Below are 23,271 nucleotides of genomic sequence, written 5' to 3'. Positions count from 1 at the left end.
CACAAAAACTTGAATATAGCGCTTAGGAATCTCCGTTATTTGAGCCCCTGAAACCTCACCTGTAACTAAAATCTTTGTTCTCCAAGTAGCACTCCTCACACAGTAATAGAAGGTAATTAGAATCACTGATTATGAATGAACTTCATGAAAATTCTCAATGTGCACAATCGAAGAAGATATCTGCGGTGGATAACTCCTTTGCTGAGAAATGTGAATGCATTAAACTGAAGCTAAGAAGCTGTGTTTTTTGTATATTAAGAGTCAAAAAAAGAAGAATATACATCCACACTTTACTTTCTATCAATTTGTAAAGTAGCAATTATGCAATATCAGATAATACGAGATGATGTCAAACAGAATTCAGAGGTCTAGACTTTAGAGAAACCCAAGCAAATATTCATCATCGCTAACCAAAAGCTCATAATCATCAAGAATGTAAATAGAGTTCATTAGGTAAAAACTTCTCATTTCATTCACGCCTTACGAGGTTATAATCAAAGAAGATAATACTGAGATATGGTGGAAAAATAAGTAGCAGCTTATGCATGTCATTCAAAATAATATAATACAAGGAACAGATGGTGATATAAAATCTTATCATTAACAAAAATTACAACCAGCAGAATCAGCTCAAAAACTCCCACATGAATTCAAAAACAAATTGAAGGTAGAGACTTGCAAAAAATTAGAAAGAAACAGAATGAAAGAAAAATGAAACTAGCGATTTACTTGGCCTCACTTCCTATTTTGTCATTTATCGGGCAACGGGAAAAAGATGAGACCCATTGCAATAGCCATCGATAACCTTACTTGCATTCAACAACAGCTTCAGCTGCCCGACGAGGTTTATTTTTCCTCCTACTCCCATTATGCCGGAACCCATTTGACTTGGTCGAGTCATCAGTGCTTGATCTGGTTCCATTACCATTTTCCTCTTTGACTGAAACAGGCTTCTCTTTAACTTGTAAGTTACGCTTCCTCTTTTTTCCATTCTCTGATGCGGTAGGACTTTTGACGTCTTTGCTTGGTGTACCGGCTTTTCCATTTTCAGCATCTTCCTCTTCTATTTTTTCAGCTTCTTCGCCATCAATATCATCCTTTAGTGGTTTTTGTGGCCTCCCCCTTCTCTTCTGCGCAGGAATTTTCTCTTCTTCGCCACTTCCAGCATCATCGTGATTGCTAACAGTCAACTTCTTTCCCTTTCCTCTGCCTCTGCCCATAGTCTTAATGCTTAACTGAAAAAATACTCATACAAACAGAGATTCTCTCTGCCAAAGAAGAAAGTACAGGAAAATGAGTTGGTTAAACAAACAATAGCAGTTTCCGTTACTTCAGTCTTCAAACATTAAATTCCGGCAAATATATGCTAAGGTAGTATTGATGAGCAAGAGTAGTGGTGATTTTGGGCTTGAAAACCAAAATGAATCCATCCATCACATCTTAGATTAGATAGAAAGAACCAAAAGAGACATATACTCAAGTATGAAAAGAAACACCGTAGCAGATCAAATACAATTCAGAAGCATTAATAAACCAAAGAGTAATCAGAAAACCATGTGTTATGTTCCAGAAACAAAAACAGTCATGGCAGAAGATGACAACATGTAGCACTCCACCGCACTTGCAAGAAAGAATGGCATGGAGACATTTTTCTTACTCTTTTCTCATCAAACAAAGACCCCATTATAGACTTTGGATGCATGCTAAGGCGATTTCATTTTAACAGTAACCCAGAAGAAGAACTTAAGGACAAATCATATTTTTCACCTACGACAGATTGCAAGAGGAAACAAAGAAAAGAAATTATAAGCACTTTAAATTTCATTCAATTGAACTAACTTCAAAATCATAAGAGAAATTTGATTTCTTTACCCTTTTTTTCCTGCATTCCCAAATCAAACCAGACAAGGGGATTGAATAAATAACATGCCCACATACAATCAATGAACAGACTAACACAAACCAGAACCTACACATCCAAAGTACTGAACTTTATATAAGTTTAATAATCTCTATAGTTGAGACTTGAGAACACAGCAATATCAATCAAGACAAAAGTCAAATCCCAAGGCAAAGTAACTTGCTTTATAAAAAATCCAATTAGGGGAAAAAGGCAATAAGAACAGAAGCAATCATGACATAAGGAGAATCAAACACTTCTAAAAAAATTGAAGTAACATAAAATTTCAAAACAAAAATTCGTTTTTTCATATATGAAAACAAGATCCAAACAACAGCACTTAAAACAATTTTTTTTTTCTTTCAACAGACGAACTCAATAGGACTGACAACTTCAGCTAATACACAAATTTTACAATAAGAAATCAATCCATAATCCAATAAAACACCTGTTACAGCTAAAACAAACAAATAATGGGATATGACATGTAAGAGAAAAAAATGAAAGGCCATTAAAAAACTAACCTGATATGAAACAAAGTGTATTTGCATCATCAACAAGAAACCCATTACTTTGAATCTGTTAAAGCAAGCAAAGAAACTCAAAAAGAACCAAAACCCAGATGGTGTTTTATCTGTTAGAGGATTGGTAAAGGACAAAACTTGACAAAAAAAAAAAGAGAAAAAAATAAAGGAAAAAGAATATTTGAACGACTTCAACTATGATCCAAAGCAAAAACAATTGATACCCAGATCAAGAAACATAGAGATTCAAAAGAATTTAGGTACTGACATGCAAAAGTTTTTAACAGTTGTGGGTGGCCCCTTCAAGACATGAGCCAAAAATAAAACAAAATGAAAGAGAAAGTGAGAGAGATAGAGAACGCAAAGGAAAGAGAGGAGCTGTGAATGGAAGAGATATTTGTGGATTGGCTATGCAGTAGTCCCTGTGTGTGTTGGGTACTAGTATTACTGAAATTTATGTAAGAAAATTGAAGTACAAGGTTATTTTGGTAAAATGAATAGTCTCAGTAACAGTAAGAAGATGCCCTGTAGTAGTAGTTGCATACTTTAAGATTTTCATGTACTTGACATGATTTCCAACGTCTTCAACATAAGAAAGTACAAACTTCTACTAAATCTTCAAATGTTTGTTTTTCAAATTTTAATGGACTAAATAATTTTGTATCAAAAATCAATTAAAAACAAAATCTTATTTCTGCATAATAGAAGTTTTATAATTTAAATTTTTATGGCTAAATTTCTCTATGATAAATAGGATAAATGACATCTCTTTCATTACAACAGATTTTTGAGCTGTGGTCATTCGAAATCAATATTAATAATATTTTTTTATTAGAAACTTAATTATATATGTGGTGACGATTTTCTATTGTTTTTGAACTTTTAACGTTTCTTTTTATTTTTAGTTTATGTTGCTTTAAAAAAAATTAGGCTTAAGGACTTGTAATCATAAATACGTTGGTGACTATTGTACCTCGTGGTACCCGGTCTTATGTTGCATGGATGAATAAATATTAGTGATTCTAATTGATTTTAGATTATTTAACGATATTCTTAAGGTATCATACCATAGTTGAACCCTTATAAAACATATTTGCATAAACATATGATATATCATTTGTTTCTTATAAGATAAAATGTTAGAAATGGATAACATTTTTACTTTTTGAATGGTAAGGAATAAAGTGGTGAAAATAAAATGATAAAGAAGATTTGGTTGGTTTTGGGGAGAGAAATAGAAAGCATTATACCTGCCCTTATCTACCAAATTAATAATTTTTCTTCTTCCATCTCTTCCTCATTTTGACTTCTTCATTACTCTTTAGCACTCACGCCCTTTTTCTTTTTCTTTTCCCTTTTTCTGATAATAAGTAACATTAGCTTTTTGTTTAGGTGATACCAAATTTCAAATCTACCTTTCACTTTATTTTAACAAAAAAAAAAAAGACAATAAAATTATCGGAATTAAAAATAATGGTAATTAATATTTGTTAAGATTTCTTTTTTCTTTTTTTTTTTGGTTAAGGATCATAAAATTGTTGTTACACGTTTCAAGTTTTTAGTATACTTAGTACCTCTCAAAAATATGTTTGAAGTTTTTTTTTTTTTAAACATTCAAATAGCTTTTTAAGGTAAGGCCTCCAATGATAGAATTTGATAAAACATTTGTACGATTTTTGTTTCTAACCTTGCTCAAATCCAACATCTTATGTCCTCTTTAACCTTTATTGAAAAAAATTCTACATTATAATGTTAAATTACATTACAAAAGCAAAATTGTCTTTTAGTTAAAATTCACTAACGAGTTTCAACTTCACTAAGGTAAGATTTAAAAGGAAAAGAACCATCTTCTTGTTCTTTTTTTCTTTCTTACTTTTTTCGTCGAATGAGTGACTAAGATTAAATTTTGAATTTATTTATTTTCACATTATTTATAATTAAACTAACATTTTTCACTAGATTATGAAGGCAAGGAGAGGAAAAACGAGAGAGAAAAAAAAAGGAGGATCTTAATTAATTCAATTTAAAAAGAATATTTTTAAAAATTTCAAATTTAAAAATTAAAATTTTTAAAGTACTGTAATATTTTTGGTCATTTACTATCTACAGAGTAAAAAAAATAGTAATTTCTCTTTAAACAAAATGACAAGACTTTAATAATCAACAGAAAATTTCTGTATGGACAAGAATCCAACCATGAAATTTTGTCAAATTCACATTTTGTTCAAAATTCGATGTATGCATGCATTTGCTTTTGAGTTTTGAAAAAACGGTGCAGGTTGCCAGTTTTATATCATAAAATCATGGGAGGATTCCAGTTCAACATATTGACTTTCTCGTAACTCTGCATTGGCTTGCCCTAATATTCTGCACCGAATAAAGCTAAATTTACCTTGTTATTATAAATTCACTAAACATTTAATTTCTTTTTTAATTTACAACTTGAGTCTCAACATAACGACATGAAATTTTAAAAATAAGATAAAAATAGAAGTGTTACAATAAATGTGTGGTGCTTTTAGCCACAGCTTCAAATTTCAACTGTATAAATGTTTCTATTAATTAAGAAGCTTGGTTGTTGGAGCCTTTTTTGACTCTCTTTAATTCCTTTCTTTCTAATTATTCCTTACAATAGACAAAGATTATAATAAACACAGGACCCTCTTTACTTTTGTATCCCAATTTTGTAAGCAATCATTTTTGAAAAAAAAAAAAAAAAACAAGGATGGTTTCAATTACATTTATCTTTTACTACTATTATCATTCTTTAGGCCAAGCCCAATTAGTAATGGGCCAAGATCAAGTTTGAGAATATCAAGTCCAAGTACAATTATTTTAAATTTAATTTTTTTAAACTTTAAGGAATTAAAAGCCTCTCTAATATTGTTTTTAAAAGATTTAAAAATAATTTTAAAAAAATAAAAACCAATATTGGTATCTGCTAATTTTCTTTAAAAATTACTTCTTACAAAATCACTCTATCTTACAGCAGATTTTGAAAAGCAGGAAAATAGTAGCTTTTCAAAATCTGATTTTGAGAATAATTTTTATATTTAACATAATTTCATATATAACCTCATGTATATTTTAAGAATCCACAATTATCCTTATTAATTAAGAAATAAGATCATTATTTTTAAAAAGATTATTATTATTACCAACTATATTGAGATAACAAAAAAAAAAAAAATTAATAATGTAAATATTTATTCTAGTTACGAATTATTATACATGCATAATTAAAATATTTTATATACATATTTATAAATATGTAAATAAATTTTATTCATTTAACTCAGTCATTCATATTTTTAAAACAGTTTAACAGTAAAATTTATTAAATACATACAACTTCTTCTAAAACTCATAACACTTTTAGAAATAAATTTTATCAAATATTTAACTAATTTTTTTATAATTAATTATTTTTACAGTATAATTAACAACAATTATTTAAAAACAAGAAACTGACCCTAACTAACATTTGTCATCATAAAATATTATTATCCATTTGATCAAATGTTTTTTTTTTCGTAAGATTTGTTGATTTGTCGCTGTATAATAATAAAAAATTTATACTGTAATATCAAAACTTCAAAAATCAAAACAACAACAATAAAAACAATAAAGTGCAATTATAAATCACTTTTTAGTTTTTCTGGTCTGGCCTAGCTGTCAACAAGTATCATTTTGTTTGACAAAGTCTTCATGCACTTTTTGTCGGTTTGTCTCAGTAAATCCAGGTGAAGAAAAGAAGGCAAAGCTAATTAATTTAATGACTGAATTTCTGAACTCTCTAGCGTATGCTCAAGAGGAAACAAAGTAAATATTCAAAATCATGACAAGTAATAAGAAAACTCAAACTCTACAAAAGAAAACAATGAAGTGGCTGTCACTAGCAGTTACTACATAATTTCTGCAAAGATTCATGTGATAACGCGGTTCCCAAGTCATCTTTCTTTATTTTATTTTTTATTCAGGCCGGCAGAGGAATAATCAGACTCTAATGTAAGAAAGTCCAATGAAATGAAGTCAATTGCATTAATAATTTAATAGTGACTTATAAGAATTGATCATCCGTGCAAATTAATTGCTCTATAGGTCTTTTGATTCCTTCCCTGTCAGGAAAATAAACCTTGGAAATATGCAGAGTCTTTTATTTTTCCTAATACCTCTGTTGCTACCAATTTCCGCAGCTGCTCAATCGTCTAGTAACATATCATTGGGTTCATCACTCACAGCATCAAATGATAATCCCGCGGCTTCTTGGATTTCGCAGTCTGGGGACTTTGCGTTTGGCTTCCGACAGGTTGGCGACCAGGGCTTTCTATTAGCTATATGGTTCAACAAAATCCCTGAAAGAACAATTGTATGGTCAGCAAATAGAGATAATCTTGTGCAAAGAGGATCAAAAGTTGAGCTTACTGGAGATGGGCAGTTGATTCTGAGAGATTCATCTGGCAAGGAGATATGGAGGGAACCTCCAAGCACTGGAGCAGCCTATGCAGCCATGCTTGATACTGGCAACTTGGTGCTGGCAAGCCAGGATTCTTCCACTATGTGGGACAGTTTTGATGATCCAACAGACACCCTTTTACCGACACAGGTAATGAGTCAAGGTACCAAAGTTATCGCTCGTCTCACGGAGACGAATTACTCATCCGGAAGATTCATGTTTGACTTGCAAACAGATGGGAATCTTCTCCTCTACACCACAACTTATCCATTTGATGGCGCTAATGCTCCTTACTGGTCAACTCAAACTTCTATAGGCAGTGGCTATCAAGTGGTCTTCAACCAGTCTGGCTTTATATACCTTACAGCGAGGAACGGAAGCATACTTAACGCAGTGACATCAAATAACGTAACGGCTCAAGATTTCTACCAGAGGGCAGTTGTTGATCCCGATGGAGTTTTCAGGCACTACATCTACCCGAAAAGCTCTGCTTCCACTGGTGGGAGATGGCCTAAGGCTTGGTCTTTTTTGTCATTTATACCATCAAATATCTGCTTGAGAATTAGAGCGGACACAGGCAGTGGAGCTTGCGGGTTCAATAGCTTCTGCAGCCTGGGAGATGATCAGAGAAAGTTGTGCCAATGCCCTCCCGGTTACACTTTCTTTGATCCAGATGATGTGATGAAGGGATGCAAAGAGAATTTTGTCCCGCAAAGCTGTGATAGAGCAGTAGAAGAGATGGATCTTTTTGAATTCAGAGACATGTCTAATACAGACTGGCCCCTTAATGACTATGAACATTTTACATCAGTGGATGAGGATTGGTGTAGAGAGGCTTGCTTGAGTGACTGTTTTTGTGCCGTTGCCATTTTCCGAGAGGGAGAGTGTTGGAAGAAGAGAGCTCCTCTCTCAAACGGGAGGATTGATCCCACCGTGGGAGGCAAAGCCTTGGTAAAAGTAAGGAAAGATTACTCCGATGCATCTGCAGGATCAGGCTCAAAAAAAAAGGAAAATTCAACATTGATCTACATTTTATCCGCAACACTTGGTGGCTCTATCTTTCTGCATCTCCTAGTGACCTTCATTTTCTTTCAACGCCGGAATCAAAAGAAGCAGAAAACAGTTGAGTCAGAAAAAGGCGTGCCGGAAATGAACCTGCAGGATTTCACTTACAAAGAGCTGGAGGTAATTACTGGAGGATTCAAGGAAGAGCTTGGAGAGGGTGCTTTTGGAAAAGTCTATAAAGGGGTTTTAACTACCGAGAATGAAAAACCAGTTGCTGTCAAGAAGTTATACAAGGCAGTGAATGAAGGTGAGCAAGAGTTCAAAGCAGAAATCAGTGCAATTTGCCGAACAAATCACAAGAATTTAGTCCAGCTGCTGGGATTTTGCAACGAAGGAGAACACCGCCTACTCGTATACGAGTACATGAGCAATGGCTCCTTAGCAGACTTCCTGTTCAGAAAGTCAAGAAGGCCTAATTGGTACAAAAGAATGCAGATTGCTTTCGGAACCGCGAGAGGCCTGTTTTACTTGCATGAAGAGTGCAAATCTCAGATCATACATTGTGATATCAAGCCTCAGAATATCCTTCTAGACGATACTTTCAACGCAAGAATTTCCGATTTCGGATTGGCCAAGCTTCTGAAGACAGACCAGACTCAAACAACAACTGCCATAAGGGGAACCAAAGGGTATGTTGCCCCTGAATGGTTCAAAAACCTGCCTATAACTGCCAAAGTAGATGTTTACAGCTTCGGAATTCTGCTGCTCGAGCTTGTCTGCTGCAGAAAGAACTTTGAGGTTGATGCAACGGAAGAATGTCAAATGATACTCGCGGACTGGGCATGTGATTGCTTCAGAGAGAGGAAACTAGACGTGTTAGTGGAGAATGATGAGGAAGCAATGGATGACATAAAGAGAGTTGAAAAATTTGTGATGATTGCAATTTGGTGCATTCAAGAGGATCCATCACTGAGACCTGCGATGAAGAAAGTCACTCAAATGATAGAAGGAGCTGTGGATGTCTCGATTCCTCCAGATCCAGCTTCATTTATCAGTTCAATATAAAATCTTTTGCTGTTTAGCTTAAGAGTTCTTAAAAGCCACTATGCATGTTCAATTGTCACTAAAGTTTCTATCCAATGAGCCAGAGAAGGCAAGCTATGTTGTGCGTTTGAATCAAATTTTAATAAAAGGCCAAGTCAAAGCATCCAGATTTCATGAACTTTTTTAATGCCAAGTCTTCCGAAAAATGTTGACTATGGAGCTCAATCCTGTTGGCAAGAGAGTGAAATGTATTAAAATAACAATAGGGTTCAGTTCACACTCATCGTCAAATCAATGAGGAAAAAGAAAAAAAGCGCTTTTGGCAGTATTTATCATTATTCTTTTGCATTAGTCAAAGCATGCCTCAATGATAAGGACTTGAAAATCCCCTTTAGCAGAGTTAGGACAAATATTGGACTTTCATCAACACAGCTTTTGGAAAAAGCATTTCATTTGGAAAGAGAAGAAAATGGTACACATCAATTTTAAACAAGAATTTGTCCTAATTTCAAATTTTAATTGGTAAGAGTTCAATAAGAGTAATATCAAACGAATAGATATTTAATCAAGAATGAGATAAAGTGATTCTCGGATATTCGAAGAATAGCTTTAATTAACAAATAATATCTTAATTAAGTAAAGCCCAAATCATTTTCTTTAATTTTTCGGATGGTCAGTTAAATATAACTCTTTGAAAATCGATCAGGCCTTAGTGTCAGGCCCACAGGTTAACTACTCGTATGACCAGTTAAAAACGTGAACTTGAAAACCATTCAGTCAGCGGTTTATATTTGTAACGTATATTTAAAAAAAAAAAGTCCAAAAAAAAAAAAAGAATTTTTGAAATGGGCAAAGCTGCATAAAGCACAAAGATTTCAGAAACGAACAGACAAATCAAAATTATGAGCGGAGTGTTGCATTGAATAATGAATAGATTAATTTTCCCGATAAATAACTTATCTGTAAACTACTTGGATTGCTTGCTCCGCAAATGCCTGAAATCCAAGGCTTTGAGACAAGGCAAGCAAGTACATGCGTTGTTGTGCACTAATGATTTGAACATACTTTCATTGAAATCAAAGCTAGTGGGTGTGTATGCGGGTTGTGGGGATGTGAATTCTGCACGTTTGGTGTTCGATAAAATTCCTAACCCGAATGTTTTTATGCTGAACTGGATGGTTATGGCCTCAGCTTTTACTGGGAATTTCCAAGAAGCAATTGGGTACTTTTCTTTAATGCGAGAGTTTATATATCGTTGCAATAAATTTACATTTTCAATAGTGTTAAAAGCTTGTGTTGGTTTGCTTGATATAAATAAAGGAAAACAAGTTCATGCTGTGGCGACCCAAATGGGTTTTGAAAATGATGTATCTGTGGGCAATGCATTGATAGATATGTATAGTAAATGCGGACTTCTCTGTTCTGCACGTAGAGTGTTTCATGGAATGTTTGAGAGAGATGTAGTTTCTTGGACTTCAATGATTTCTGGGTATTGTAACGTAAGCAAAGTTGATGAAGCTGTAGTTTTGTTTGAAAGAATGAAGTTGGAAGGCTTAGAACCGAATCAATTCACATATAATGCAATAATTGCTAGTTATGCTAGGAGAGGTGATAGCAATGGAGCTTTTGCATTCTTCTCTAGAATGACTGCAGAAGGCTTTGTTCCTGATTTGGTCACTTGGAATGCTATGATTTCTGGGTTTGCTCAAAGCAAACGGGAAAATGAAGCTTTGAAGTTGTTTAAGGGCATGTTAGTTTCGGGGATAAAGCCTAATAATGTGACTGTAACAGGAGTTCTTCAGGCTGGTGGGTTAACAGGTTCGATTCAAAGAGGTAGAGAAATTCATGCATTGGTTTGTAGGATGGGGCTTCACATTGATGTATTTACTGGCAGTGCTCTAATTGACATGTACTCAAAATGTGGCAGTTTGAAAGATGCAAGGACTTTGTTTGAGATAACTCGTATTAAGAATGTGGCTTTCTGGAATGCCATGATTGGGTGTTATGGGAAGCATGGGATGGTTGATTCCTCAATTGAGCTTTTTGAGAGAATGCTGGAAGAAGGGAAGCGGGCGAATGAAGTCACACTCATTTCTGTTCTTTCTGCATGCAGCCATGGTGGTTTAGTAGAGAAAGGTTTGGAGATTTTTAGATCCATGAAAGAGAGGTATGGAGTCAAAATTAGTAAAGAGCATTATGCTTGTGTTGTTGATATGTTGTGCCGTTCTGGGAGGATGGTAGAGGCTTATGACTTGTTGAGACAGGTGCCAATGTATGTCACTAATTCAATGGCTGGAGCTTTCCTCAATGGATGTAATATCCATGGAAGAAGAGATTTAGCTGTAACTATGGGTGAGGAATTTTTCGAAATGGACTTGAGAAAGCTAGATGGTTTTGTTATGTTGTCAAATATTTGTGCTGCTGATGGAGAATGGCATGAGGCTGAAAATTTAAGGAAGATTATGAAGGAGAAGAATGTCCATAAGCAGCCAGGTTTTAGTAGGGTTGAGAAGAGGAATGAGTTTGTTGAAAAGGAAGTTCAAAATGAAAGCAAAGCAGGTATATACTTTCATAAGATATAAATTATGATTTCAGGATTCGATGTCACCCCAATTACCCTATCAAATTTGATAATAGGATAATACGTTTTGCATATTGTTCCAGTGAAGCTCTTGTACATTTGTTTATTTTGAGTTGGGTCCTTGTATGCTACTTTTTTTTTTTTTTTTTGTTCTTGAATTATTTGCTGCTGCTTCACTTAATTGTCATATTCCTGAAATTAGATGTATAGTTTAAGAATAATAAAAGATGAGTAAACGTGTATCAGTAAGTTCTCTGTCTGAGATTTTGTTAATTTGGTTGAATTTAAACCGTGACAAATTTCTGAATTAAATTGAGATCATATTTGATTTAGGAAATCTTTGCCGGAGTGGTTGAAAAAGAAAAAAATGGAGCAGATTTAAATATTTATTCTCTGAATCATTTCATAGCTTAATATTATAAAACAGTTGCAGAACAGCCAAAGTATCCGTTCTCATTACCAAGAGCCTACTAGTGAGCACTTACTGTTGATACGAGTGTCAAATAGGCTGGATAGAGCTGATAAATGAGGATGGATCTGGAGGAATTGGAACCTCCACGACTCCTTCGAGCATTAGAGTCACTTTCTTCATCGTAGGTCTTAGCGAGGGATCATCTTGAATGCACCAGATTGCAATCATCACGTACTTCTTGAGCCTCATCATATCATGCAGTGCCTCCTCGTCATTCTCCACTAAGAGGTGTAGTTTTTCATCTATATAGCAATCGTATGCCCAGTCAACAAGTATCATTTGGTTTTCATTCTCTACATTTTGTTCAAATTTCTTTCTGCAGCAAATGAGCTCTAGCAACATAACACCAAAGCTGTAAATGTCTACCTTCATTGTAATAGGCAGGCTCTTGAACCATTCAGGGGCTACATATCCTCTGGTTCCCCTGATTGCAGTGGTAGTTCTAGTTTGGTCTGCTTTCAATATTTTGGCCAACCCAAAATCTGAAATTCTTGCTGTGAAAGAGTCATCTAGGAGTATATTTTGAGGCTTGATATCACAATGAATGATCTGAGTGGTGCATTCCTCATGCAAGTAAAAGAGTCCTCTTGCAATTCCAAAAGCAATTTGCATTCTTCGGTACCAACTAGGCTTGGGATTTTTGAATAGAAAGCCTGCTAAGGAGCCATTGCTTATGAATTCATAAACAAGAAGACGATGTTGATCCTCATTGCAAAATCCTAGAAGTTTGACTAAATTCCTGTGATTTGTCTGGCCAATTGCATTAACTTCTGTTCTGAATTCCTTGTCTCCTCCACTAACCATGTTGTCCAACTTCTTCACTGCAACACAAATTTTGTTTTCATATGCTAGAACTCCTTTATACACCGTTGCAAAGGCTCCCCTGCCCAGTTCGTCCTTGAACCCTTGGGTTGCCTTTTCTAACTCCTTGTAGCTGAAGATTTGCAGGTTTGTGCTTGGCATAACTGGGCCTGTTTGATCCATCTTAGTTTTATGGTAACCAAAGATAAAAACAAGAAGAAAGGTTCCAAGCTGTAGAAGAAAGTTGAGAAACACAGAGCTACATAGTAGCACAGATACAACAAAAACCGAAGTTGAATGAACTTTCTTCTTTGAATCTGTATCTTCAGGCTTCAATGTAGAATTGCCTCTCCTTATCTTGATCAGAGCTTTTCCTTCAATGTCGGGAGCCATTCTTCCATTGGAAAGAGGATTTTTCTTCTTCCAACATTCTCCATTTCTGAAAATGGCAACCGTGCAAAAACAATCCCTCATGCAAGCCTCCCTGCACCACTGCAATCTTACCCCTTGATGGTGTTCATAATCGAAATGAGGCCAATCTGTGTATTCCATCTCCACCAAGTCATAAAGATCTACCTCTTGGTTTGGATCATCACAGCTTTGTGATAGAAAACTCTGTTTGCATCCCTTTGTCAAGTCATTACGATCCAAAGGTACGTAACCTTGTGGGCACAGGCAAGTTGGTCTCTGATCATTTCCCAGACTGCAGTAGCTATTGAACCCACAATCACATGCTCCGCTGCCAGTTTCATCTGTAATCATGCAATCATTTGGACTATTGAACAATGGAGTGGACCAATGCATGCTCCAGCTTTTATTGTTTGAACTGGAGCTCTTTGGGTATACATAATGCCTGAGAAATCCATCAAATTCAAGAGTTACCCTTTGGTACAAGTCTTGCATTGAAGAAGCACTCGATGATAGCATATAAATTATGCTTCTGTTCTTTGCAGTAAGGTAGATGTTGCCAGATCGGTTGAATTCCACCTGCAAGCTGCTGCCAACAGGTTGGGTGGACCAATAAACTGAATTAGCTGATTCGAAGGGAAAAGCTGTGGTGTACAACACTAGGTTACCGTCAGATTGCATGGCTAGCTCATATCTTCCAGTCGAATAATTTTTGTCAGAGTAACGAGCTGAAAGTTTGTTCCGTGGATTCAGAATCTGAGTGGGTAATAATGTGTCAGTTGGGTGATCAAAGCTCTCCCACAAAGGAAAAGAGTCTGGGCCTGCCAATACAAAGTTACCACTATCAAGCATGGATGCATAGGCAACAGCAGCACCAGCTGTATCAGGATTCCACACCTCTTTGCCTGTTAGGTCAGTGAGCACTAATCGACCATCTACAGTGAGCTGAACTTTGGACCCTCTTTGCACTGGAGTTTTTCCATTGGCTGACCAGATGATGGTTCTTTCAGGTATTTTGTTGAAATAGATGGTGAGCAAGTAGTTCCCATTTTCTATGCGCTGGAAACCAAATGCAAATTCACCAGATGTTGATTTCCAAGATGACATATGATCCCCTGCCATCAGGGATTCACCTCTAGATACATTTTGAGCGGTGGCGGAAATTGGCATCAGTAGAAGAAGCGAGAACCAGAGATGATGTTCTAGGAAAGAGGCCATCGTGTGAAAGAGATTCCTTCTTCAGATGTAAAGCAGAAGGATAACTTGAATTATCACCAGTAATGTTCCACAGGTAACAGAAAAGTAAGATGCTTTAGTCTTTCTCGTGATCTATAAGGTGGTCATGACTTTCTTTGCAAGTTTTTTTATGATTTTTATTTTGGAACTAATGGAAACATGACAGAATCTTTCTTTCATTGACTTTGTTAGAAAGTCTTGATTTACTTATTGGTAGTCATATGATATGAATGGTAACTTCAGACTGTCTAGTCAATAACTATGATTATTTGGTAATTAGCTAATTCCTTTCCACTATCTGCTAATCATCTTAACATATATTTTGCATCATGATATTGTCCATGTGAATAGGGTTTCATGTGTTTCCTTGGTCATGTTAAAGGGAATACTAGAATGGAGTCCTCTAGGCATCGTGTCTGTTTTTCCAGGGCTAATGCATGATATTAATCTCATTTGCTTTAGCATGTTTCCAAAATTTAACATTCTCATCATTTGGTTCTTTTGCTGCTTAGTTCTTTGCAGATCTTTGGAAGGGATCTGAAGTATACTCAGTTGCATCACAAGACAGAGCATACAGATGGGACGGGCAACAGAGTTTGACAAAGACTAAGCGTGGGTAATGTAGTAAATATTGCATACTTTTCCAGTCAAGCAGTTTCATTTTCCTTGGAATTCAATGTGATGCATACGACTATGCGAGCACTGTGAGGTGATTGTTGGCTTTGAGACTAAGAGCTTGCTTTTCCTGGAATTATTGGTCTAAGTCTTTTTCCCAACTTTTACAAGTCTTTTTGCGTGAATATGAAGGCATCCTAATTTCTCTGTATCACGATGTTTTTAGTCACAGCTATGTAAGGTTGACCCGTGTTTTACTTGTAGTATGTATTACGTTCTGCCGGTCATGCAAAGGAATCAAATGCTATGTTGATCTCTCAAACTCCACAGGTACAGTGAATTATGTTGCAGTTTGAAACAAAGGGAAAAAAACGGCTTTCCTTCATATAAGTTTCAAAGTTGGAATAAAGGGCAAGAAAATAATTTTGAAGTTGGAATTAAGGGCTACAAAATCTTGAACAGGAGATATCTTTAGTTGAACAGAAATAGATGTTTCTTAACAATCTAACACAAAATAGAACATGGAATTCATCAGATATTTAACAGTATAACAAGAACTCGAGTATTTCTTCGGATCAGATAATTTGCAAAATATTTAATTAGAAAAAACATTTTATCTTAGGGCATTTTAAAGAATAATCAATTTAACTGTTTAGCAGATTCACATTGTTTCCTATAGGTGATGCTTTACATTTTTTATAATTCCTTTAGCAACACCATAATGCTATTTGATATCCTTGCTGAACACAGTGATATTTGCAGAAAGATAGTATCAATGACACTCATATATTATCAATGTGCCAGTGGAGCATAATATTTCTTTTCACATTATTCTTTCAAAATTAAAACAGTTTGTTCAAATTATCCAAGCATCTTGACCACATTTAACCAGTAAGTTGGTACTCTCCATTCCACTATCAATAGCATTTATAGACAACACGACATAGTTTGCTATTGATCAGATTTTCTGAACACGTGACTTCTCACTTAGAATTCTACATAATTTCAATTGGAACCAGAGGCATATCTTTAATTAAAAACTAAGTCAATACGGTAAATTTTGAGAAACATCTAAACTATATTACATTATTCACTGAACTCTTTTACTACTTAGTACACATAACGACGGCTGAAATTCTTCGCTTGAACTGAAGAAAATATGATACTAATAGCAGATTATTCATCTGTAGGTAGATGTTATGCACAGAAAACATTAGTACTAAGCAATTGCAAGTCTTTCTCCCTTCAACTTGTAATGTTTAGGGTCCATGGACATGGGGGAATTGGTACTTCAACAACTCCTTCAAGCATTTGTGTAACCCTCCTCATGGTGGGCCGATGAGACGGGTCTTCTTGAATGCACCAAAAGGCAACCATCACAAACCTGTGCAGCATATTCATGTTGTTCATGGCCTCTAAGTCATTTTCAACGAGAGCTTCGAGTGTTCTTTCCTGATAGCGGTCATAAGCCCAATCGGTTAGAATAGCTTTATCCACTTTGCTGATTTCGTTATCTATATTTCTTCGCAGGCAAATGATTTCTAGAAGCAGCACACCATAACTGTACACATCAACCTTTACAGTGATCGGCATATTCCTGAACCATTCGGGTGCAACATATCCTTTAGTTCCCCTGATAGCGGTATTGGTATGGCTCTGATCCAGGGTCAAAAGCTTTGCCAATCCAAAATCAGATATCCGGGCGTTGTAATGATCATCAAGAAGTATGTTTTGAGGCTTTATATCACAATGGATGATCTGGGTGCAGCACTCCTCATGAAGATAAAAGAGACCTCTAGCGATTCCCATGGCAATTTCGGTCCTCAGTTTCCAATTCGGCTTTGAGTCTCCAAAGAGGAAACTAGCCAAGGCGCCATTGCTCATGAACTCATACACTAGAAGTCGATTTTGTCCCTCGTCACAGTACCCAAGAAGTCTAACCAGATTCTTATGATGTGTCTGACCGATTCCATTCACTTCAGCTTTGAATTCTTTTTCACTGTCTTGGAATACACTATTTAACTTCTTCACCGCAACATGATTGCTAGAACCCATATTCACAAACCCTTTATAAACAGTGCCAAAGGCTCCTCTTCCGAGTTCTTCATTGAATCCACGAGTGACTTCTACAAGCTCCTTATAAGTAAAGCAGCGCAAATTCATATATGAGACACCTTGATCCTCTTGGTGAGGCCTCGTGAACTTTTTGCGATTAACAACTAGGAAACCTAGACAACATGCGCTGACTAATAGCAAGTTGATTAATGCAGAGCTGCCGAAGAGTACAGATACAACCGGGATTAATACATCCACTTTCTTCTTTCCTCCAGAAGGGACTTTCCTAATTTTGATGAAAGTTGTCCCTGTCTCATCCGTGTCCGTTTTCCCATAGGAGAGAGGTAGTTTCTTCTTCCAGCAGGTGTCATCTCTCAATACCGCAGCAGAACATTGACAGTCCTTTAAGCAAGATGACACACATTCATCTTTACTATAAGGACTGATCTGTTCATAATCAGATGTTGGCCAATCAGTGTTCCTTAGCTCTTCAATATAATATAGATCTTCTCCAGATTTCTTCCCATCTTCTTCACAGCCTAGAATGAATTCCGGTTTGCAGCTTCCGTAGACATCATCTGGATCAAGTAAAGAAAACCCTTTTGGGCATTGGCAGATTGGTCTTTTGGCTCCACTGATACTGCAGATGCTGTTAAATCCACAGATTCCACTGCCTAATCCTTTACGGATATCATTGTTAATGCAAATATTCTCCGGCAAGACATCACTGACTGACCAGATAGCGTCTCCGGTGCTATTATTCTTGGGGTGAGAGTAGAAGATAAAAACACCATCAAAGTTTAGAGTTGCTCTGAGGTAATTTTCTTTTGCTGAGACTGTTTCTGGTACAAGACTGGCTCTCTGTTTATTTTCTCTCAAAACATACAATTGGCCTGACTCATTGAAGACTACTCGATAACCAGCATTCGATCTGTTAGTATCAAACGTGTTACTCCAAAAATAGGCATCATATGCAAAGCCGCTTTCCAAGTTTATGGTATTAAGCACTGCATTTCCATCCTCCAATTGACGGAATTGGAACCTTCCTCGAGAGAAATCAGTCTCCTTTCGTCTGGAAGATACGACCCCACCCCGTTCCATTGTCTGCGTAGGAAGCAAGGTATCAGTAGGATGATCAAAGCTCTGCCATAACCTCTCAGAATTTGTATTTACGATCAGAAAGTTGCCAGTATCATAAATAACACCAAAAGCTGCTTGTCCCGTACTAATTTCAGATTTCCATATCTCCTGGCCTTCGGGGTCCTCAAGAACCAGCCCCCTATTAGCAGTCAGCCGTAGTTTTGATCCTCTTGGCGCAGGATTGTCTTCCGATGCATACCAAACTATGGTTTTACTCGGTATCTTGTAATACCATATGGCAGGCAAGAAGAGATCCTTACTGTCTAGTTGGTGAAACCCTAACGCGAAATCCTTAGAAGGGGAAAGCCATGGTTCCGTGCTCTCAGCTGCAGTGAGTTGCTGGCCTATACTTATGGTTCCGTTACTTTGTGCGGCTGTTAGACACGGCAGCAGAACCAAGAAAAGAAGGGATAGAAGATGAAAAGCCATTACTGAAATTACTGAAATTGTTTTGAGTACATGAAATTGGAAGAACGGATTATTCAGATAATATTTTTCATGTGGAGAAGATAAAAAGTGGACAGATTATTGAAAATGTAAAGGGGTTGAATATTCAAAGCGCGTAAGCAAAGGCGTTCGCTGCAATTGGACATATTAATGTTCTTGCGCATTTGGTGGGACAGTCGAATTATGTTACCATTAATTAAAAAAAAAAGAAAAGAAAAATCACTATGTGATATTGACTTATTAAATTTCTTGGTCTTGTATGATGATTTGATATAATCTGATGAAGGTTATGTGCATGCAAGACTTGATATGCCGTGGCCAAAACACCGTGTATTACAAAAATGCAGTGAAGAAGTTGCTGCAGATATTGAATTTAGAATGGTGTGGGAGGCAAGCTGGTGACTAGCAACAAGAAATAAATGCACCAACAACATTTTCCAAGTTGACTTGAAGACTTGAAACAGTCTTCATCAACCCAGCTTACGGGTAGTGGACCCAAGTCTTACCATTCAGAAATAGGGGGAAAAAATGCTGTCAACTTTATTGACCAGGTATTTGCATGACGGGAAAAGATTATGAGCTGTATAATAAGGGGTATTTTTTCAGTTGTTAACTTTAAAGCTAGTGAGGCTAAAATGTACCGTAAAGACTTTAACTTTCACTTGTAGTATTTTTACTCATCAACCCTCCTACTTTTTTAAGTAGCGATTTCAGTTCACATGTAAGGTATAGATTAAAATTCATAACACCTTGATCTCCAATATTCCATCCCTCAAAATTTGATTTCTCTGCCTGGAAATTATGATCAAAGTGCAAGTTCAATGATGGATATACCTATCAGCCTCCAGATTATGAGAAGTCTGATTATAATTAACTTTGATTAATCCTCCAAATTTCTGATAATTTAACAACTATGCTGCATTTAATTACAGACAACTCTCTGCAGGAATTAGATTACTAACAAGAAACACCACAGCACAATAATGTAATTTAGATAATACACGATGAGTAAACAATTTGCTCATTCAAAGGAAGGCAGAGCAAATTAAATTATTAGAACATCAGTTGCAGCTGATTAAAAGCAACTCCTTAAGCTGCTTTCAGTTGGCAACAGTAAATGGACATGGACATGGTGGATCAAGCACTTCAGCGACCCCTTCAAGCATCTGAGTAACCTTCCTCATTGTTGGTCGAAGAGAAGGATCTTCTTGAATGCACCAGATGGCAACCATCACAAATCTTGCCACCTTTTTCTTGTCATTCAAAGCCTCTATATCAAATTCCACCAGAGCTTCTATTATTCCTTCGCAGTAACAGTCATAAGCCCAATCTGTCAAGAGTGCTTCTGCTTCATTCACTTCCATATCTACATTTCTTCTGCAGCAAATGATCTCTAGCAGTAAAACACCAAAGCTGTACACATCCACTTTCACTGTGATGGGCATGTTCCTAAACCATTCTGGTGCAACATACCCTTTTGTTCCTCTAATAGCAGTATATGTTTGGCTCTGATCAAGCAGCAGAAGCTTTGCCAATCCGAAGTCTGAAATTCGAGCATTGTAGTAATCATCAAGCAAGATATTCTGAGGCTTGATATCACAATGGATAATCTGCGTGCTGCATTCTTCATGTAGATACAAAAGTCCTCTTGCAATCCCAAAAGCAATGTCTGTTCTCCGGCTCCATCCAGGTTTCAAGTCACCAAAGAGAAAGCTAGCTAAAGTACCGTTGCTCAAGAACTCATATACCAGCAACCTATTCAGTCCATCATCACAAAATCCGAGCAGTCTAACAAGATTCTTGTGATGAGTTTGGCCGATAACGTTTACTTCTGTTTTGAATTCTTTCACACCATCTTGGATAACACTATGCAATTTCTTTACTGCAACTGGAACCTGATACATAGAAGCCATAACAATTGCTCCTTTGTACACAACCCCAAAAGCACCTTTTCCTAGCTCTTCCTTGAACCCATTTGTAGCTGCTTCCAGATCTTTGTAAGTAAAACAATGCAAGTTTGTTTCCACAACACCATCATGAGAAGGAACTTGACTGTTTTTCTTGTTGTAAACAAAGAAAAAGCAAAGACAAAGAGCTCCAACCAACAAGCAATTGAAAAAAACAGACCCACCCAAAAGTACTGATCCCAAAATGATCAAATTCTCTTGATCTTTCTTCTGATTATTCTTTACGTTAGGTCTTGGGAAATCAGGACTTGTTGGAGGCAGATTGCCTTTCCTGATTTTGATAAGAGCTTTGCCGTTAAGGTTGGCATCAAATCGCCCATTTGATAGCGGCAGCTTCTTCTTCCAACACATATCTCCACTTCGAAAAATTGCAACGGCACACATGCAGTCATGCAAGCAAGATTGCCTACACCCCTCTTCTGTGAAAGGAGTCAAGAGTTGATAATCAGATGTAGGCCAATCCGTGTTCGTAATCACTTCAAAGTCATATAAATCTTGGGGAGAACCGGGTTCATCATCATCAACACAGCTCTGAGTGTAGTTTGGCTTGCAGCTACCATACTGATCATTCGGATCAATCAAAGTATACCCTCTTGGACACTCACAGATTGGCCTTCTATTATTTAGTCTGCAAACACTGTTAAATCCGCAAGTGCCACTGCCAGTAGAAACAAAACTTGCTTTGCAAATATCATCTGGCAATGACCAAAACGCTGTCCAGCCTTCATTTCCAGTGGAATGTTTTGGGTGCTGATACTGAGTAAAAACCCCATCAAAATTGATTGTTGATCTGTAATAAAAGTTGGAAGCCGATGTTTCAACTCTTCTTGTTAGAGCAAATCTTCGATCATTCTCTTGCAATATGTACATGTACCCTGACTGATTGAACACAAGCTGATTGCTAGAACCATTAGTCTTGCTTTCATAATAAGGCTCGTTAGTATAATCAGAAGGCAAGTTTACTGTAGTAAGCACAAGATTCCCATCTGAATTCAGTTCGAATCGAAACCTTCCCTTGGAAAAATTGCCATCTGATTGCTTGGAAGAAAGAAACTGTCCATTATCAAATATTTGTGAAGGCAGCATGGTGTCAGTGGGATTGTTGAAGCTCTCCCATAGCTTATTTGTATTGTCACTGAGCAGAACAAAGTTGCCTGTATCATTCATCAAGCCATAAGCAACAGTGCCTATAATAGGATCGGATTTCCATAATTCTTGACCTTGAGGGCTAGTGAGCACAAGGCCTCGATCAGCAGTGAGCTCAACTTTTGTTCCTGAAGCTGCAGGACTATCTCCATTTGCAAACCAAACTATAGTCTTCTGTGGGATTTTAGCATACCAAATGGAGAGCAAGAAAAGGTCTTTGTTGCTGTCAAGTGAGTGGAAACCGAAGGCAAAATCTCCATTAGGAGAAAGCCATGAAGACGAGTTTTGTGAGGCAGAAAGAGAGGCTCCAATGGTTATGTTGCCACGGGTTTGAGCAAAAGTTAAAAATGGTTGCAGCAGCAGAAGAAGAAATGAAAGTGAAAAAAGAAGCGGAAAAGCCATTGCTATAGCTAGAATTCAATAGGGTTGATGCATTAACCCAAGATGGATTAATTGAATTAAAATATTAAAGAGATGAAATGAAGTGAGCGGAGTCTTTTACGTCTAGCAAGGTTGCAAGTCTTGTCAGGTCTCTTATCATTTCTTTGTGGACCAAATTTTCCCATGGAAGAACATCTAGATTGTAAAAACAAACGCTTACAAATGATTTTTTGGTATGCAATGAAAAATCTAATGAAAATCATTTTATGTTTATATCACGTCAATCATGTACTAAATAGATGGAAGCAAAATTTATTGGTTTATATGGTAACTCGAGGGGCATATTGGACATAGTGAGTGGCAGTTCGAGGGCTCACTGTTAGTCATTGGCAAAGGGAAGCAAGAATAAAAGACAAGTTTTATTTAAGTGATCTATAATTTCATTGTTGATTGAAAATGGTAGATTTTTTTTAGTAGAGAAACAAACTAGAAAGAGTTCAGCAAAATATAATGAATTAAAATTGATCATTCAAAAGCATATTGGTGGATGAGAGCGATTGCACTGGCAAGTATTAAAATTGAAGACCCTCTAAAGCAACCATTTCTCGAAATTTTTACCACGTGTTTACGGATTTTATTTATTTGTTTTTTTATAATTAGTGAAGATATACTCATGACAAGATATTAGTGGAGGAGAGCAATTCAACTGAAAAGTATCCAATTTGTCCTTTTTATTTTATTTTTTACTTTTCAAAGAAAACAAATAACTCCAAATTCAAAAAGAAAAATCAATAGGAACTCATTCTGACTTTTCAAAGCGAATTGACTGTTGGAATTTTTATATTTGTCATTTTATTCCACAGTCGAATTAGGCATGCTTTTAGGACTTATATTTCAATTGTAATTTAACTTTTTCTGCTTGAGTTGATTTTAGAAAATAGATTTATCTTATTCATAAAATTGAGTGTTCTCATTATTATTTTAATCAGTTATTAATTTAATAAAAACTCCTTTGATTAGAACGTTATTTAATATTCACCGCAAAATTCAATAAAATAATTTATCTCATTCATTGGATCATAAGCGTTGAGTT

The 23,271-nt window shown here is 36.2% G+C and overlaps 5 protein-coding genes and 1 pseudogene across 5 annotated transcripts; 2 read left to right on the top strand and 4 right to left on the bottom strand.

Moving 5' to 3' along the window:
- Positions 1 to 517: 517 nt before the first annotated feature.
- LOC18053042 lies at positions 518 to 2,847 on the bottom strand. The gene is made up of 2 exons (XM_006445896.2): positions 2,425 to 2,847; positions 518 to 1,268 (listed from the first exon to the last, which is right to left on the bottom strand). Exon 2 carries the CDS (start codon positions 1,218 to 1,220, stop codon positions 807 to 809), a length of 414 nt encoding a protein of 137 aa, XP_006445959.1. The 5' UTR covers positions 1,221 to 1,268; positions 2,425 to 2,847; the 3' UTR covers positions 518 to 806.
- A 3,562-nt stretch (positions 2,848 to 6,409) lies between these two features.
- LOC18053041 (G-type lectin S-receptor-like serine/threonine-protein kinase LECRK2) lies at positions 6,410 to 9,096 on the top strand. The gene has a single exon (XM_006445895.2). The coding sequence runs from the start codon at positions 6,569 to 6,571 to the stop codon at positions 8,948 to 8,950; it is 2,382 nt and encodes a 793-aa protein (XP_006445958.1). The 5' UTR covers positions 6,410 to 6,568; the 3' UTR covers positions 8,951 to 9,096.
- Positions 9,097 to 9,773: 677 nt separating this feature from the next.
- Positions 9,774 to 15,410, top strand: LOC18053040 (annotated as a pseudogene).
- Positions 11,986 to 14,472, bottom strand: LOC18053039 (G-type lectin S-receptor-like serine/threonine-protein kinase LECRK3). Its single transcript, XM_006445893.2, has one exon. The coding sequence runs from the start codon at positions 14,407 to 14,409 to the stop codon at positions 12,010 to 12,012; it is 2,400 nt and encodes a 799-aa protein (XP_006445956.1). The 5' UTR covers positions 14,410 to 14,472; the 3' UTR covers positions 11,986 to 12,009.
- A 690-nt stretch (positions 15,411 to 16,100) lies between the features above and the next one.
- Positions 16,101 to 18,845, bottom strand: LOC18053038 (G-type lectin S-receptor-like serine/threonine-protein kinase RLK1). The gene has a single exon (XM_006445892.2). The coding sequence runs from the start codon at positions 18,664 to 18,666 to the stop codon at positions 16,288 to 16,290; it is 2,379 nt and encodes a 792-aa protein (XP_006445955.1). The 5' UTR covers positions 18,667 to 18,845; the 3' UTR covers positions 16,101 to 16,287.
- A 759-nt stretch (positions 18,846 to 19,604) lies between these two features.
- On the bottom strand, positions 19,605 to 22,263 carry LOC18053037 (G-type lectin S-receptor-like serine/threonine-protein kinase RLK1). Its single transcript, XM_006445891.2, has one exon. The coding sequence runs from the start codon at positions 22,197 to 22,199 to the stop codon at positions 19,785 to 19,787; it is 2,415 nt and encodes an 804-aa protein (XP_006445954.1). The 5' UTR covers positions 22,200 to 22,263; the 3' UTR covers positions 19,605 to 19,784.
- Positions 22,264 to 23,271: the final 1,008 nt, after the last annotated feature.

The sequence above is a fragment of the Citrus clementina genome, unplaced genomic scaffold (genome assembly GCF_000493195.1).
Source record: "Citrus clementina cultivar Clemenules unplaced genomic scaffold, Citrus_clementina_v1.0 scaffold_2, whole genome shotgun sequence".
Taxonomy (NCBI): domain Eukaryota; kingdom Viridiplantae; phylum Streptophyta; class Magnoliopsida; order Sapindales; family Rutaceae; genus Citrus; species Citrus x clementina.
Note: the sequence above shows the minus strand (reverse complement) of the source record. Positions and strands in the feature narration are given on the sequence as shown.

Bases quoted from the DNA above. Each gene is read 5' to 3' on its own strand.
- LOC18053037 (XM_006445891.2), bottom strand. From the start codon at position 22,199: ATGGCTTTTCCGCTTCTTTTTTCACTTTCATTTCTTCTTCTGCTGCTG.
- LOC18053038 (XM_006445892.2), bottom strand. From the start codon at position 18,666: ATGGCTTTTCATCTTCTATCCCTTCTTTTCTTGGTTCTGCTGCCGTGT.
- LOC18053041 (XM_006445895.2), top strand. From the start codon at position 6,569: ATGCAGAGTCTTTTATTTTTCCTAATACCTCTGTTGCTACCAATTTCC.
- LOC18053039 (XM_006445893.2), bottom strand. From the start codon at position 14,409: ATGGCCTCTTTCCTAGAACATCATCTCTGGTTCTCGCTTCTTCTACTG.
- LOC18053042 (XM_006445896.2), bottom strand. From the start codon at position 1,220: ATGGGCAGAGGCAGAGGAAAGGGAAAGAAGTTGACTGTTAGCAATCAC.